Genomic DNA, 18,353 nt, shown 5'->3' with positions numbered 1-18,353 from the left:
TTGTTACACAAAACTAATAATTGCACAAATTACAAGTATTTTCAAAAAATGAAATATTATAACTTACAATAAAGTTGCAATGTGTTTTCTCACTATAACACATTTGCTTTTAGATAGAGGTATGCTAATATTGCTATAGACATCGAAGCACTAAAATAAAAACTTCTTTAAATACTAAACTGCAAATAGTATCATCCAAACTATTGATGTAGATAACCTGGACACCAGTTCAATAGAGACACATTTCTCATGTGCAACAATCACTCTCACATATACACCCCTTCTCCCCTCCCCCGATTTTGATCTCTGTGTGGGCACTATTTTCCCTCTGGAATATTTTATTCAACAGGATGCCATCAAATTAAAGCCATACACAGCAGGTTTCCAGGAAATGTTATGACTATAACTGTCCTTGCTTTCCAGCACTCACGGTACCATAATAGCGAGCACGTATGTTAAAATCCTGTTGCCCCTACATCTATTGAAAAGACTTCTGTCCCTCTTCACAGGCAATATGTTAGTTTGATGTCCCTATAGATATTGTCCCTATAGAAACCCCTTTGATGTTGTTGCACCTACAAAAAGTTGTGTATATAATTGAGCTATACAAGCCACTCTACCATGAAGTACCATGATGTAACATTAAATAATGTTTTGTTGATTGGATATTGCAATTACTTCTAATTATTTAATTTCTGCATTATATTTGTATTGTTTTTATCAAGGTGTTGTAAAAAGTGCTTGCCTAATTTCCATATTTATCTCATGACTAATACTTCACTTCATTTATTTTATATAGGAAGGATGTAAATCAAATGAAAATCAGAGCTGGTGAGTGGGATACACAAACGAAAAATGAAATTTATCCCCATCAGGATAGAAGAGTAAAGGAGATCATTGTTCATGAAAATTACCATGCAGGAGCTCTTTACAATGATGTAGCTCTTCTTTTGCTTCAAGAACCTGTAGATTTGGCAGAGAATGTAGATGTGGTGTGTTTGCCTGACAGAAACACTGTTGTCAACAGTTCACATTGTTTTGCAAGTGGTTGGGGAAAAGATGTGTTTGGTAAGAGAATACAATAAAAGATAACATACATGTTACATGATTTTTTTTGCTATTGAACACTCTAAAATTGGCACAAACAACAGAAAACTACTACTTCTAACACTTGGAAGCACAGGCTGTAATGTTTTCCATTGTGCTTTACACTGATGATAACCAAAGTTAATTGCGACAGTAACATATATTAAAGTTGTGAGTCTAAATTTCTAACTGTACATTTCCTCTTTGTGTTCTTCTACTTTGGCAATAATGCTCAAATCTTTTCCACCTCCCTGACCACATGATTACCTGTACCACCCTCAGTTCGCCTTTACTTACTTTTAATGACTTGCCCTTTACTCATTATCCATTTTTCTCTTTCTAGAGAAAAGTTGCCACAAGAACAATTTTATAAAGATTTTTCTTCACTGTGATTTTTTACAGGAAAGGAAGGAAAATACCAAGTAATATTGAAAAAAGTTGAGCTGCCCATTGTGCAACACCACACTTGTCAAGAAGCACTTCGGCGAACTAGATTGGGGCCTTACTACAAGTTAGACAAGTCATTCATTTGTGCTGGTGGACTGGCAGGCCGTGATACATGCAAGGTGAGGCATTGCTCTCTTGCTACAAATATGGAAAGGCGATGCCACTTTATAATATTTAAAAACAAGTAACAGTTCTGACAGAGAACAGTAATAGTGATAAAAATCTCTACAGGGTACTAAATCAATTATAAATACCCTTCATTGAGCAATAAGCATAATCTGTTTTGAAATGTGGTATATTCATTGTTTTTAAGTACCTGTTCTCACAATATACCCTGCAATGCCATTATAATAATTTGAAGCATCCACACTGTAGCTATTACTGGTATAGAGGGTTTTTTAGATATATGTTTTCTACATCTACATCTATATTCTGTAAACCACTATGAGGCATACGGCAGAGGGTATGTCCCATTGTACCAGTTATTAAGGTTTCTTCCTGTTCCACTCACATGAGGAGTGCAGGAAGAATGGTTGTTTGCATGCCGCTGTGTGTGTGTAGTAATTATTCTAATCTTATTTTCACGATCCCTATGTGAGTGACATGTAGGGAGTTCTAATATATTCCTAGAGTCATCATTTGAAGACGGTTCTTGAAACTTTGTTAATAGACTTTCTTGGGGTAGTTTATGTCTATTGTAACAAGTCTTCCAGTTCAATTCCTTCAGTATCTCTGCAACTCACTCCCATGCATCAAACCAACCTTTGACCAATAGTACTGCCCTTCTCTGTATACATTCAATATCCCCTATTAGTCCTATTTGGTACGGGTCCCACACACTCGACCCCCCCCTGCGGGTCCGGGGATTAGAATAGGCCCGAGGTATTCCTGCCTGTCGTAAGAGGCGACTAAAAGGAGTCCATCCCCCTCACGGGGGTAGTTAGCGCCTGCGTCCGGAGACGGACGGTTTCACGACCTATAATCGTGGTCTTTTTGGTTTTTCACTTCTCGTTTCTTCCTTCCTTTTGTTGGTTCCTTTCTTTGCTCTTCTCCACTTCACTGTCTTCCTTACTCTTTCCCTTGACTCCTCCTTGCCTTCTCATTGCCTTTTTCTCCTTGCCTTCTCATTGCCTTCTTCTCCTTGCCTTCTCCTTGCCTCCTTCTCCTTGCTTTCTCATTGCCTTCTTCTCCTTGCCTTCTCTGGTCTCCGCCTCGGCGTTTGAGACAGTCTGTCCTCTTTCTCCCTCTCTCTTCTTTTTCCTCTTCTTCCTTCCTCCCTGTGCGTGTCTGAAGGCCGACCCACGCGTTCGCACGCGTAGCCGGTGACGGGGTAACGCGTAAGTCCCCGCCCTGGGTAGACATGTAAGGCACGCGCGTACCCCCTGGTAAAGGCCAGGCCCGGGGAGGGGTGATTGCCTGAGCTGATACCTTCTGACCATGCCGATTGGTCCCTCCGTCTGTTTCTCGGGAGGTGTGACCTGAGGTGTAAACATTCACCTAAGGCGGGAGTGCCCTCTGAGAGGGTCCCCACAAGGAAGGAGTGCGCCATCGGAGACGCTGGCAATCATGGGGGATTCCTCCGCAATGGATTCTACTCCATCGCTTTCGACTTCGACCCACAAACGGAAACGTGACCAGCCAACAGTGACAAAAATACTACCGCCTGCCCCACAGTTCCTCGTAGTTTCTCGATCTGAGGACGGAAAGGATTTTTCCTCTGTCAACCCTTTCGTTATCCAGAAGGGCGTAGATGCCATAGCCGGATCTGTCAAATCTTGTACCAGGTTGCGTAACGGTACCTTATTACTAGAAACTGAGAGTGCCTTTCAGGCACAAAAACTGCTTCGGGCCACACTCTTGTACACGTTCCCTGTCCGGGTGGAGGCCCACCGCACTTTGAATTCATCTCGTGGTGTAGTCTATAGTAGCTCTCTCGACGGATTGACTGACGAGGAGCTTCAATCTTTCCTCGCTGAGCAGGGCGTGACGGCTGTCCATCGGGTCATGAAAAAGGTCAACAATGACCTTGTACCGACCCGGACACTTTTCTTAACCTTCGATAGTGTTAAGCTGCCATCGCGCATCAAGGCGGGCTACGAGGTTATTTCTGTTCGCCCCTATGTCCCGACACCTACGCGCTGCTACCAGTGTCAGCGTTTCAATCACACTCGACAGTCTTGTTCCAATGCAGCTAAATGTGTCACTTGTGGCAGGGATGCCCATGAGGGTGACTGTCCACCTCCGTCTCCTCGTTGTGTGAACTGTCAGGGTGACCATGCCGCATCCTCCCGCGACTGTCCTGTCTATAAGGAAGAACGCTGTATCCAGGAAATTCGAGTCAAAGAGAAAGTGTCCACCTCGGCTGCTCGCAAGCTATTGGCTAGTAGGAAGCCCACGCTGCTCCCAGCGGGGAAATACAGCACTGTCCTCGCCTCGCCTCGGACTACCCGGGAGGTAGCAACCCAGACATGCGATCTGACCTTCAGCACCACGGTCGTCCGTTCGGCCAGTGCTAAGGTCGCGCGGTCGACGTCTCCTCTTCCTCCCATCACCCCACAGACACCAGCCACTTCCTCAGCCTCTGCTCAGTCGAAGACCCCGAAGTCAGATGCACGGGCCTTCAAGAAGGAACCATCCCGTGCAGACTTCCTCCGTCCCTCGACCTCCCAGCCTTCGACCGGTACTTCCACCAAACGACCTTCCAAGAAGTCTAATAGGAAGCACAGTTCTCCTTCTCCGCCGCGGCGCCTTTCTTCTCCTGCGCCACCCAGCGGTTGCCGCCCCAGGCCGTCATCCGTTTCGCCTGGCCGCACCGCTGGTAGCCGAACATCTGGCCGTTCACCGGCGGAGGAAGCTCCCCCTCCCGGCCATCCTCCTGAGATGGCCGATGACCCTATAGACCCCATGGACGATGACTGTCCGCCTCCTGCTAGCGGCGGCAGTGCTCGCTCGAAGCCAGGCCCTAAGCGGCCTTCGAGGTGACCCCTTCTCTCATCTTCCTTTTCTTACGATGGCACTTATTACCTGGAATATTCGCAGCGTTCGCTCCAACCGAGAGGACTTGAAGTTGCTGCTCCGCTCGCATCGTCCGCTCGTCGTAGCCCTCCAGGAAACGAAGCTACGCCCATGCGATCAAATTGCCTTGGCACACTACACCTCTGTGCGTTTTGACCTACCCCCTGTGGTAGGTATCCCAGCTCATGGAGGGGTTATGTTGCTGGTCCGGGATGATATTTACTACGATCCCATCACGTTGCACACCGGCCTGCAGGCAGTTGCCATCCGCATTACTCTCCCCACTTTTACGTTTTCCTTTTGTACCGTTTACGCTCCATCGTCATCTGCCGTTACCAGGGCAGACATGACGCAACTTGTTGCTCAGCTACCTGCACCATTTTTGTTAACTGGAGACTTCAATGCCCACCATCCTCTTTGGGGCTCTCCAGCATCCTGCCCGAGGGGCTCCTTTTTAGCAGACCTTTTCAACCAGCTCAATCTTGTCTGCCTCAATACTGGCGCCCCTACTTTTCTTTCGGACACATCTCATACCTATTCCCATTTAGACCTCTCTATATGTACTCCCCAACTTGCACGCCGGTTTGAGTGGTATGCCCTTGCTGATACATATTCGAGCGACCACTTCCCGTGTATTATCCATCTCCTGCAGCATACTCCCTCTCCGTGCTCCTCTCGTTGGACCATCTCCAAGGCAGACTGGGGGCTCTTCTCTTCCAGGGCGACCTTTCAGGATCAAACCTTCACAAGCTGCGATCGTCAGGTCGCACACCTCACGGAAGTCATTCTCGCTGCTGCTGAATATTCCATCCCTCACCCTACCTCTTCTCCACGTCGCGTACCGGTCCCCTGGTGGACCGCAGCATGTAGGGACGCTATACGTGCTCGTCAACGTGCTTTACGCACCTTTCAACGCCACCCTACAGTGGCGAATTGTATTAATTATAAACGATTACGTGCTCAGTGTCGTCGTATTATTAAAGAAAGCAAGAAAGCCAGCTGGGCTGTTTCACCAGCACCTTCAACAGTTCTACTCCTTCTTCTGTTGTCTGGGGTAGCCTGCGCCGGCTATCTGGCACTAAGGTCCACTCCCCAATTTCTGGCTTGAAGGTCGCGAATGAAGTCCTTGTGGCCCCTGAGGCTGTCTCCAATGCCTTCGGCCGCTTTTTCGCCGAGGTTTCGAGCTCCTCTCATTACCACCCTGCCTTCCTCCCCCGCAAACAGGCCGAGGAGGCTAGGCCACGTGACTTCCGCTCCTCGAATTGTGAAAGTTATAATGCCCCATTCACCATGCGGGAACTCGAAACCGCACTTGGCCGATCACGGTCCTCCGCTCCAGGGCCTGATTCTATTCATATTCAGATGCTGAAGAACCTTTCTCCTGCGGGTAAAGGTTTTCTTCTTCGTACATACAATCGCATCTGGATTGAGGGACATGTTCGCGCATGCTGGCGCGAGTCTATTGTTGTCCCGATTCCTAAGCCGGGGAAGGACAAGCACTTGCCTTCCAGTTATCGACCTATCTCGCTTACCAGCTGTGTCTGTAAAGTGATGGAGCGAATGGTTAACTCTCGATTGGTTTGGCTGCTCGAGTCTCGACGCCTACTTACCAATGTACAATGTGGATTTCGAAGGCGCCGCTCTGCTGTCGACCATCTGGTTACCTTGTCGACCTTCATCATGAATAACTTCTTGCGGAAGCGCCCGACCGCGGCTGTGTTCTTTGATTTGGAGAAGGCTTACGACACCTGTTGGAGGGCGGGCATTCTCCGCACCATGCATACGTGGGGATTTCGCGGTCGCCTCCCTCTTTTTATTCGTTCCTTTTTAATGGATCGACAGTTTCGGGTACGTGTGGGTTCTGTCCTGTCCGACACCTTTCGCCAGGAGAATGGGGTGCCACAGGGCTCAGTTTTGAGCGTCGCTCTCTTCGCCATCGCGATAAATCCAATAATGGATTGCCTCCCAGCTGATGTATCAGGCTCCCTTTTCGTGGACGATTTTACCATCTATTGCAGCGCGCAGTGTCCACGTGTCTTGGAGCGCTGTCTTCAGCGTTCTCTTGACCGTCTTTACTCCTGGAGTGTCGCCAATGGCTTCCGTTTTTCTGCCGAGAAGACGGTCTGTATTAACTTCTGGCGCTACAAAGAGTTTCTCCCACCGTCCTTACGACTCGGTCCCGTTGCTCTCCCACTCGTGGAGACAATCAAATTTTTAGGCCTTACCTTTGACAGGAAACTTATCTGGTCTCCACATGTGTCATATTTGGCCGCCCGTTGTACCCGTTCTTTAAATGTCCTCCGTGTTCTCAGTGGTATGTCGTGGGGAGCGGATCGAACCGTCCTACTTCGTCTATATCGGTCGATCGTCCGCTCCAAGCTGGATTATGGGAGCTTCGTATACTCCTCTGCACGGCCATCCATCTTACGCCGCCTCAACTCCATACAACATCGGGGTTTACGACTTGCGATCGGAGCATTTTATACCAGTCCCGTAGAGAGTCTTCATGCTGACGCTGGCGAATTGCCACTCACCTACCGGCGCGATATACTGCTTTGTCGGTATGCCTGTCGGCTACTTTCAATGCCCGACCATCCGTCTTATCGTTCCTTTTTTGACGACTCTCTTGACCTTCAATACGGGTTATATGTCTCTGCCTTGCTACCCCCTGGAGTTCGCTTTCGTCGCCTCCTTCAACACCTTCATTTTTCACTCCCTGCAACCTTTCGAGTGGGCGAGAGCCGCACGCCACCTTGGCTCCAGGCTCAGGTCCGCGTTCACCTCGACCTCAGCTCGCTCCCAAAAGAGGTCACCCCCGGTTCGGTCTACCACTCCCGTTTTTTGGAACTTCGTTCGAAGTTCAACAACATGACTTTCATTTATACAGATGGCTCTAAGACCAATGACGGGGTCGGGTGTTCCTTTATTGTCGGGGCACAAAGTTTCCAATACCGGCTCCATGGCCATTGTTCGGTCTTCACAGCTGAGCTCTTTGCCCTCTACCAGGCTGTTCTGTACATCTGCCGCCACCGACATTCTGCTTATGTCATCTGCTCAGATTCCCTGAGCGCCATCCAGAGCCTCAGTGATCCGTACCCGGTTCACCCTTTCGTACACCGGATCCAACGCTCTCTTCAGCAGCTGGTGGACGTCGGTACGCCGGTTAGCTTTATGTGGGTTCCTGGCCATGTCGGTATCCCTGGGAACGAAGCTGCAGATGCCGCGGCCAAGGCTGCGGTCCTCCAGCCTCGGACAGCTTCTTGTTGTGTCCCTTCGTCCGATTTTAGCAGGGTCATTTGTCGGCGCGTTGTGTCGCTGTGGCATGCCGATTGGGCTGCACTTACCGACAACAAGCTTCGGGCCTTAAAACCTCTTCCCGTGGCTTGGACGTCCTCCTCACGCCCTTCTCGGCGGGAGGAGGTCGTTTTAGCAAGGTTAAGAATTGGACACTGCCGGTTCAGCCATCGCCATCTGCTGACGGCTGCGCCGGCGCCGTTCTGCCCATGTGGGCACTTGCTGACGGTTCGTCACATTTTAATGTCCTGTCCCGATCTTAAAACACTGCGCCTCGATCTTAACCTGCCTACTACTTTAGATGCCATTTTAGCGGATGACCCACGAGCAGCTGCTCGTGTTCTTTGTTTTATCAATTTGACAAACCTCGCTAAGGACATTTGATGATGTTTTTTAATCCTATGCCTGTCAGTCTGTCTTTTATTGTGTTTTCCCTTTTAGTTGTTGTTGTCAACTTGTGCCTCGCGGTGCATTCTTAGAGTAGTCAGGGCGCTAATGACCATTGAAGTTGTGCGCCCGAAAACCACAAAAAAAAAAAAAAAAAAAAAAAAAAAAAAAAAAAAAAAAAACACTCGACCAATGTTCTGGAGCTGGGCACATGAGTAATTTGTAAGTAATCACCTTTGTAGACTGATTGCAGTTCCCCAGTATTCTACCAATAAACCAAAGTCTTCCACCAGCTTTACCCATGACTGGAGCTAAAGGTCATTCCATTCCATTTCATATCCCTACAAAGTGTTACATCCATGTATTTGTATGAGTTGGCCAATTCCAGAAGTGACTCATTGATATTATAGTCATAGGATGCTACGTTTTCAAATTTTGTGAAGTGCAAAGTTTTACATGTCTGAACATTTAGAGCAAGTTGCCAGTCTCTGCACCATTTTGAAATCATATCAAAATCTCACAGAATATTTATGCAGCTTCTTTCAGATTGTACTTTGTTATAGTTAACTGCATCATCTTCAAAAAGCCTGATTTTACTATTAATATTATCTGTAAGGTCAATAATATACAACATGAACAGCAAGTGTCCCAACACACTTCCTTGGGCACACTTCAAGTTACTTATACATCTGACGATGGCTCTTCATCCCATATAATATGATGTGTCCTCCCTAGCAAAAAGTTCAGTCAAGTCACAAATATCACTTGGTACACCATATGATCATACTTTTGACAATAAGTATAGGTGTGATACTGAGTCAAATGCTTTTTGGAAGTCAAGAAACACTGCATCTACGTGATTGCCTTTATCTAAAGCTTTCACTATGTCATATGAGAAAAACGCAAGTTGTGTTTCACATGATCAGTGTTTTCGAAATCCATGCTGGTGGGCATGGAAGATGTCATTCTGCTCAAGATATCTCATTATGCTTGAACTCAGAATGTGTTCTAAGTTTCTACAACAAATCGATGTCAAGAATATTGGACAGTAGTTTCGTGGACCACTTCTACTACCTTTCTTGTAGATTGGTGTGACCTGTGCTTTTTGTTAGAAGAGAGGCTAACTAAGCTGCCAGTTCAATATAGAATCCGACAGGGACTCCATCTGGCCCTGGAGGTTTGTTGAGTTTTAATGATCTGCAGCTTTGTTCAGTGTTAATGATTTCAGCTGTTTCTCAAAACCACTGACACTAATACTCATTTCATTCATCTGTTCAGTGGTACGGAAATTAAATTGGGTCACTTCTCCTTTATTTTCCTTTGTAAAGGAACATTTGAAAATGGAATTAAGCCTTTCAACTTTTGCTATCTTCAATTTCAGTTCCTGTGTCATTTGCTAGGGATTGGACACTAACTTTGGTAGCACAAACAGCCTTTAAACATGATCAGAATTTCTTTGGGTTCTGTGAAAGATCACTTGACAATATTCTGCTGTGGCAGTCATTGAAGGCATCACACATTGCTCTCTTGACAGACACATGCATTTCATTCATAGCCCCACACTTTATTTTACACCTACTGTGCAGTAATCCATGTTTCTGTAGAGGTTTCTTTGCAGTGACTGTATGCCATAGAGGTTTCCTCCCATTATGAACTGTTCTACTGGGTACATATGTATCCAGTGCATGGTCAGGTAACCTTTTAAAGTTGAGCCTGAGTTCCTCTACATGCTCCTGGCCTGTGCTGAAAGTTTCTTGTTCCTCATTGAGATATGACACTACTTATCTTTTATATAGTTTACTGAACATATATATCTTTCTGCTTATTTTAGCTGTCCTTTGTACTTCGGTAACCATTTTTGCCACAACTGTGCCATGGCCACTGATACGTTGTGAACATCCTCAAAGATGGGAGGTCTCTTTCCTGCCATTAGATCCAGTATATTTCCATCACGAGTGAGTTTCCTAGCTATCTGTAGTACATAGTCTTCACAGAAGTCACTGAGTAAAGTTTAACAGGATGTCTTACGATGCCCACCGATGATTACAGTGTGATTGGGGAACTTATGTTCAAGTGAACAAAAGTTTTCTCTAAAGTTTTTGGTTACATCACAAGATGAGTCTGTTGAACGATAGAAGGATCCAATTATCATTCTATGCCCACCACTAATACTGAGTATTGCCCAAACAGTCTCAGATGCAGCTTCAATTTCTAACTCAGTGGATGTGAGTCTCTTGCCTACTGGAACAAATACACCACCTCCGTTTCCCATTTGCCTATCTTTTTGATTTACATTTTAATTTTTCTGATAAAATCTCACTGCTATCAATTTCAGGTTTCAACCAGCTTTCTGTACCTAGTGTTTTGAGAGCTTCACTGCTTTTCACGAGCACTTTAAACTCTGGCACTTTATTGTGCGAATGCTTCAGCAGTCTACCATTAATATTTTATTACTCTCATCTGTAGGAGAAATTTCTTTCGATCTTACATTGATACTTCTGGGTTTCCTACAGCTGTCGTTATATGGATTGGATGGAAAGTCCCTTGATGTAAACAACCCTTGTGTGCAGAGCACATCTGACCCATTTATTAGCTTTTCACAGAACTTTTGAAGGCTCTGGTTCAGTCCTTTCACTCAGAACAAAAGGGCCATGATCAGTTCTGGGAACAATGCTGTAAATTAGTTGAAACTCCATGCAGAAGGTTGGTCTTTTCAACCTTCTCTGCAAGTCGCTGGAATGACCCAAGAATGACTTTGGAGCCCAGATGACGGGCATCATTTGTTCCGACATGTGCCGCAATCTGCATTTGGTTGCACCCTGATCCCTCAGTGGCTGCTGGAATAGCCTCTTCAACGTGTTGATGAGGCTCCCAGGCATACACACTGAGTGCACCTGGTGGCTTTTCCTGTCCCTTGCTGCCATTTCCCTAAGAGGTACCAACATTTGCCATATCTTTGAACTGATGATGATTAATAGACCCCTACCCTTTAGTGTTTGCCTCCTCCTGACTCTGGACAAAACAGGTTTCTCCAAAACAGATGAAGTGAGACCTACAATTTCAGTTTCAGCAAAAGGCAGCACTTCAGGCATGTTGGTTGAGGGATTGGTACAACACCATTAGTCCTTTATGGTCCAGGTCCACCCTTTACAGGAAGCCTAGATCTACCATTGAAACACCACCCGCAGTCAAGTGGATGAGTAATGACAGATCCTGTACTTTCTGCAGAGGAGACGGGATCCACCGGACAGATAGTACTTGGGGTATCTCTGGTACAGGTATCACAGGTACACGAATCCCGCGAGCTCTTCCGACACACCAGTTAGCAGCATCTGCCAATCATTTGACAGTAGTCAGGGTGATTTCCAGCTGCTTGTGAATATCAACCATCACAGTGGGACTGCATTTTGGGTGGTGCAATGTATTACAGGGCAGTGAACAAATAACTTTAAATTAAACCTGCTGATTGTCTTTTAATCTGTTGAGCTAAAAAGTGGGTAATTTCCTAGAAGATATGAAGCATACACAAAATGAGATTTTATTAAGGCACACAAAAACCTGTGGTAAAAACTGCTAGTTTCCTAAAACATTTTGAGTGTAATTGTAGTTGTCAGCAAACTCAAAAACAGAGTTAATTTACAGAGAATGCAGAGAATATATAGATCTGCTACTCTTTAAGACAAGACTAGTTGTAACACTATATGTTAGTTTTGCTACAAATTGCTAGATTATACAAAGGACAATGGAAGCTTCTGTAAATTTTCAAAAATGCAAGCCCACTTGCGTTGATATACAATAAAGTTCAGGGGTGATGCATTCTTTGGTAGAACTGTGAACCACAAATGCTGATTTGCTACAAAATAAATTACGTATCCAATTTTGTTACATATTATCTTGACTAATGAAGATTCTTAAAAAGAAAGCCAAGGTCGATTACAAAATTTTCTCAACAAATAGTCCAGTTGTCTCTTACAAGGGAATGGCCTGACTGTCGAAATCTGCTGTAATTCTTTTGTTATTCATGCATAATGTCATTTAAAATCCATATGCTAAATTTCAGTTGTCGAAACACACTGAAAATGACCTAAAACTGAAGCAAACGTATTTCCTGTCTTGGCACTTCAGATTAAGAAATGACACTAGCTGCTGTTAGGGTGAATGAGGTATGCATGATGGTGAAGTGAACCAGAATTTCATTTCTCGCAATTATTTATTTTAATTTCTAATATTTTTATAGTGCAGACATGTGGCTAGAATCACTTAAACACTTGCAGATGATGAATCAAGCAATATCATGGAAACTGGAGATGGTTATAATCATACTGAATCATAACAGGAGGGAGACTATTTATTCCAATTGACAAAAATATTGTCTATCGAGGTAAAAATTGAGTCTAACTGCAAAGGTATCTGGGCATAAGTAACTGACCTTGACAACTTAGTAATTGGATGTTTTTACTAGCCACCCAATTTTGCGGCAACATTCAAAGAAAGTGCATGCTCAGTAGCATGGAAATACGCTGAGCATGAAATGTTAATTGGACGGATGCCACTTTAACCTACCAGGTATAGCCTGAAACAGCTCGGTTTCATTGAAAAGTTATATGGAGCACTTTCTACAATACCTGTCTTGAGCCACTAGTTCAACAACCCACATGCAGTGGAAATAATTCTAAACTTTATAGCTACATAAAGGCCTGGTCTTGACAGTGTCAGTATTGAGGTGAGGGTTGGAGAACACAATGGCATTATTGCCATGATGCTTACTAAAGTTAATAAATCCATCAAGAAGACTAGGAAAGTTTTCATGGTAGAGAAGGGAGATCATTTAGTTCCAGTATGATGGATGTAGAGGGATTATGCACAGAGTTCAAAGTGATTGTAAATAGCATTCTGAAGAAGTATGTGTCAAATAGCTGAATAAAAGATGGAAGAGAATCACAATGGTTTAACAACAGAAAGTCAGAAAATACTGAGAAAATAGAGGTTGTTGCACTTTGAGTCAAAAAAAGAAAACAATACAGAAATGCTGACAGGCCAAATCTAGTAGAAACTTGAGTGTGCATAAAATAATTAATGTGTAAAGCGCACAGCCATTTGTAACTATTACTTCTTTCCCATATATATGTGTATAGAGGAAAAACAAATAGCTTATTTGAAGTCTCTACAGACAAAAACATCAGAGAATTGGGAAACATACAAAATAAAAAGAGATATTGTGAAACAAATCGTGTGCATGGCATGCCAAGATTCCTGGGACTTGTTCATAAGTGTCTTAGAACATGACATACACAGTAGACAGCAATGGGCATAAAATGTCATGAAAGTGCTGAACAAGGAAGAAAAAGACACTGCCTCACTGAACATTGTAACCAATGCACAATGTGAAGTACACAGAACGCCAAAGATGACACTGGAGAAAGTATGTATAATGAAATAGTAGATTAGTTACCATGGTGGAACTAAAAGAGGCTTTGAAAGGCATGAAGAACAGAAAAGCTACTGGAACAGATGGAATAAATGCGGAACTAATTAAATATGGAGGGTTACCAGTATATAAGACCTTTACAATTAATTAATTAATAAATAAATGTTGGATGAACTGCAAGATCCCATACCCAAGTAATACATCAGAAGTAATCTCTCTTTTCAAGAAAGGGAAACTTAATGACTGTAGAAACTATAATGGTGCCAGTCTTGTAAACACTGGCTACAAACTGTACTCAAAGATTACCACAACCACATGAAGAATATCACAGAAGCTATTATTCCTGAAGAACAAAGTAGATTTAGATCAGGTTGTTCATGCATAGACAATGCATTTTTAATTACAAACATTATAGAAAAATACAGAGAATTTAATATGGAAACTGATCAGCCTTTATTGACCTTGAAGACTTTGGACCATGTGAGCCGTGATAGCCTATGGAAGATTATTTCTGAATGTGGATATCCTTGCCACCTAATAGATGAGGTTTCTTTACAAAACTAAATGCATGATTAGAAGAAATAATTATTAACCAGAGAATTAGACAAGTGTGTAGACTATCATCTATCCTTTTTAATATTTAAAAACAAAGATGATGTGACTTACCGAATGAAAGCGCTGGCAGGTCGATAGACACACAAACAAACACAAACACACACACAAAATTCAAGCTTTCGCAACAAACTGTTGCCTCATCAGGAAAGAGGGAAGGAGAGGGAAAGACGAAAGGATGTGGGTTTTAAGGGAGAGTGTAAGGAGTCATTCCAATCCCGGGAGCGGAAAGACTTACCTTAGGGGGAAAAAAGGACAGGTATACACTCGCACACACACACATATCCATCCACACATATACAGACACAAGCAGAGATATTTAAAGACATGTCTGCTTGTGTCTGTATATGTGTGGATGGATATGTGTGTGTGTGCGAGTGTATACCTGTCCTTTTTTCCCCCTAAGGTAAGTCTTTCCGCTCCCGGGATTGGAATGACTCCTTACCCTCTCCCTTAAAACCCACATCCTTTCGTCTTTCCCTCTCCTTCCCTCTTTCCTGATGAGGCAACAGTTTGTTGCGAAAGCTTGAATTTCGTGTGTATGTTTGTGTGTTATCGACCTGCCAGCACTTTCGTTCGGTAAGTCACATCATCTTTGTTTTTAGATATATTTTTCCCACGTGGAATGTTTCCCTCTATTATATTGATATCTTTTTAATATTTACATTGACATCATCCTTTGCAAATGGAAATGTGTAAAATAAACAAAGGAACTAAGATAATGAATGAGGAATGCCTCCAAAGAGCAATATACCAGCTGAACAAAATTCACAAGAAGTACAACTTCAAAATTTGTAGTAATAAAATGAAAAAAAATGACATTCCAAGAAAAATATCTAGTCAGATCAAAATTGTTGTGGATAATTCAGTTTTAGATAAAGTGTCTCAGATCTCTTATTTAGGCAGGAATTTTTGACTCTGATATTTAAAAGAAAATACACTAATTCCAAGCTCTCTGTCGTAAAAAAAAAGAACCTATGAAAGAAAACTTCAAAAATATTATGAAGACTAGAGATGATACCTCATGAGAATGCCAAATTACAAACTTCCACATGAGATCCTGAACTAAAAGCTGAATGGAAAAAGAGATACTGGTAGACCACAAAAAAGATGGGGATGACTTTGTTTGTGAGTTCAGAACGGGCAACAGCCTAATCCTTTAAAGGAAGTGGTGGTGGTGGTGGTGGTGGTGGTGGTGGTGGTGGTGGTGGTGGCAATACTATTTCTTTCTGAGTTACATGCAACCAAATTATAATGTCTAATTCCAGATGAACAACTGCAATTATAACTATTCTCCCAAGATTAGCTGCATGAGTCGTCATATTTCATACCAGACAACACCTACATCTAGTCATGTATCCAAATAATACACTCCTGGAAATTGAAATAAGAACACCGTGTATTCATTGTCCCAGGAAGGGGAAACTTTATTGACACATTCCTGGGGTCAGATACATCACATGATCACACTGACAGAACCACAGGCACATAGACACAGGCAACAGAGCATGCACAATGTCGGCACTAGTACAGTGTATATCCACCTTTCGCAGCAATGCAGGCTGCTATTCTCCCATGGAGACGATCGTAGAGATGCTGGATGTAGTCCTGTGGAACGGCTTGCCATGCCATTTCCACCTGGCACCTCAGTTGGACCAGCGTTCGTGCTGGACGTGCAGACCGCGTGAGACGACGCTTCATCCAGTCCCAAACATGCTCAATGGGGGACAGATCCGGAGATCTTGCTGGCCAGGGTAGTTGACTTACACCTTCTAGAGCACGTTGGGTGGCACGGGATACATGCGGACGTGCATTGTCCTGTTGGAACAGCAAGTTCCCTTGCCGGTCTAGGAATGGTAGAACGATGGGTTCGATGACGGTTTGGATGTACCGTGCACTATTCAGTGTCCCCTCGACGATCACCAGTGGTGTACGGCCAGTGTAGGAGATCGCTCCCCACACCACGATGCCGGGTGTTGGCCCTGTGTGCCTCGGTCGTATGCAGTCCTGATTGTGGTGCTCACCTGCACGGCGCCAAACACGCATACGACCATCATTGGCACCAAGGCAGAAGCGACTCTCATCGCTGAAGACGACACGTCTCCATTCGTCCCTCCATTCACGCCTGTCGCGACACCACTGGAGGCGGGCTGCACGATGTTGGGGCGTGAGAGGAAGACGGCCTAACGGTGTGCGGGACCGTAGCCCAGCTTCATGGAGACGGTTGCGAATGGTCCTCGCCGATACCCCAGGAGCAACAGTGTCCCTAATTTGCTGGGAAGTGGCGGTGCGGTCCCCTACGGCACTGCGTAGGATCCTACGGTCTTGGCGTGCATCCGTGCGTCGCTGCGGTCCGGTCCCAGGTCGATGGGCACGTGCACCTTCCGCCGACCACTGGCGACAACATCGATGTACTGTGGAGACCTCACGCCCCACGTGTTGAGCAATTCGGCGGTACGTCCACCCGGCCTCCCACATGCCCACTATACGCCCTCGCTCAAAGTCCGTCAACTGCACATACGGTTCACGTCCACGCTGTCGCGGCATGCTACCAGTGTTAGAGACTACAATGGAGCTCCGTATGCCACGGCAAACTGGCTGACACTGACGGCGGCGGTGCACAAATGCTGCGCAGCTAGCGCCATTCGACAGCCAACACCGCGGTTCCTAGTGTGTCCGCTGTGCCGTGCGTGTGATCATTGCTTGTACAGCCCTCTCGCAGTGTCCGGAGCAAGTATGGTGGGTCTGACACACCGGTGTCAATGTGTTCTTTTTTCCATTTCCAGGAGTGTAGTAACCATAACACTAAGCATGAATCATTGTAAGGGGATTTCTATTACAATTGCCATCCAGTGCAGCACTGTACACTTACAGTGGGAAGAAATAATTATAAATACTAAGTGAAATGTACATACCTCTCCTTGCCATCATGTAGATGATTTGTATTAACCTCTGGCTCTATGGTCAAGGGCAGAGGTTTCATTATTGCTCTGACTGAAACACTGTTTACCAGTTGGATTCTTGATATTTATTGTTATCCAGAGTACTTCTTTGAAAACAGTATAGTGAAATACACAAGAGAGAAAACATTTATATGAAGCTCAGTTTCAAAAAGAGAGGGACTGAATGACATAACATCTAAAACAACTGAACTGCTAATAATTTGAATAATGACTGAAGTACTGAACACCAACTGAGTCTGAATAACAGCAGAACTGCAGATGAACACTTTTTGCCTATTTATGGACTGTCTGTGCATGCCAGAAAGTGCTAAAAAATACACTTTTAAACTACAATAATTTTCTAATTTAATCATAATTTCCACAAAAATATACATTTTTGAATACACTATATTACTGTCACAAAAGAATATTATTTATATTAATTTCAAATTTTGATTTGAAAGATCTAGAATCTGCAATTTTGCTTATTTAATATTTTTTCAATAAAATGATTTTAAAGTAAACTTAATATTATTTCATTATTAAATTATCAGATGTTTCCATTATGTGACAGTTAATTGAAATAACTTCTGTCTATGTAAAAATATTATGTATTAACAAGTTTGTTGGCGCCATAACTTTTTGTTACATTTCTTTAAATAACATGTATCCATTGAAATTAAATTCATTTTCTCATACATGTAACAGATCCTTATATCTGGAATGATAAATCTTAATTCAAATTAACTTAATTAAAAATTCTTAAAATTTATCAGTTGGTCATTATGAATGCAATGAATGATACGATAGTAAGGTGTAGTGTTAAACAAATAGTTATCTCCCAAGTTTTTCTTTCTAACCACCTTTCTCTATTTCCAAATAAATTATGAGATGTTGAGTCTTTATTGGTATATTGGTATAGACATTTTGCTCATGAGAATAGCCCAAGAGAAACGCGTCTGTTTATTACAACCGATATTGTCTGCTTATTACAACTGATATTGAATGAAATGATGAGTTTTATGTGGCAAATGTATCACCTTTTACATATATAAGTTTCCATTGTAAAGTATACTTGAGACAAGTTGTCAACTACTTTGTTAATGAAATTTTCATTAATGACGTTTTACTACTCCCACATA

General features: G+C 43.7%; 1 protein-coding gene across 5 annotated transcripts in view; it reads left to right on the top strand.

The window, feature by feature from the left end:
• The window catches only part of LOC126194679 (phenoloxidase-activating factor 2), a 319,898-nt gene that overhangs the window by 283,203 nt on the left and 18,342 nt on the right, over positions 1 to 18,353 (top strand). For all 5 annotated transcript variants that reach the window (XM_049932883.1, XM_049932881.1, XM_049932886.1 and 2 more), the window contains 2 exons: positions 800 to 1,068; positions 1,489 to 1,652. In XM_049932883.1, coding sequence (XP_049788840.1) covers positions 800 to 1,068; positions 1,489 to 1,652 — 433 coding nt within the window. The remainder of the gene's footprint in view (positions 1 to 799; positions 1,069 to 1,488; positions 1,653 to 18,353) is intronic.

This window comes from Schistocerca nitens, chromosome 7, assembly GCF_023898315.1.
Source record: "Schistocerca nitens isolate TAMUIC-IGC-003100 chromosome 7, iqSchNite1.1, whole genome shotgun sequence".
Lineage (NCBI taxonomy): Eukaryota > Metazoa > Arthropoda > Insecta > Orthoptera > Acrididae > Schistocerca > Schistocerca nitens.
This window is presented reverse-complemented; position numbering and strand designations above follow the sequence as displayed.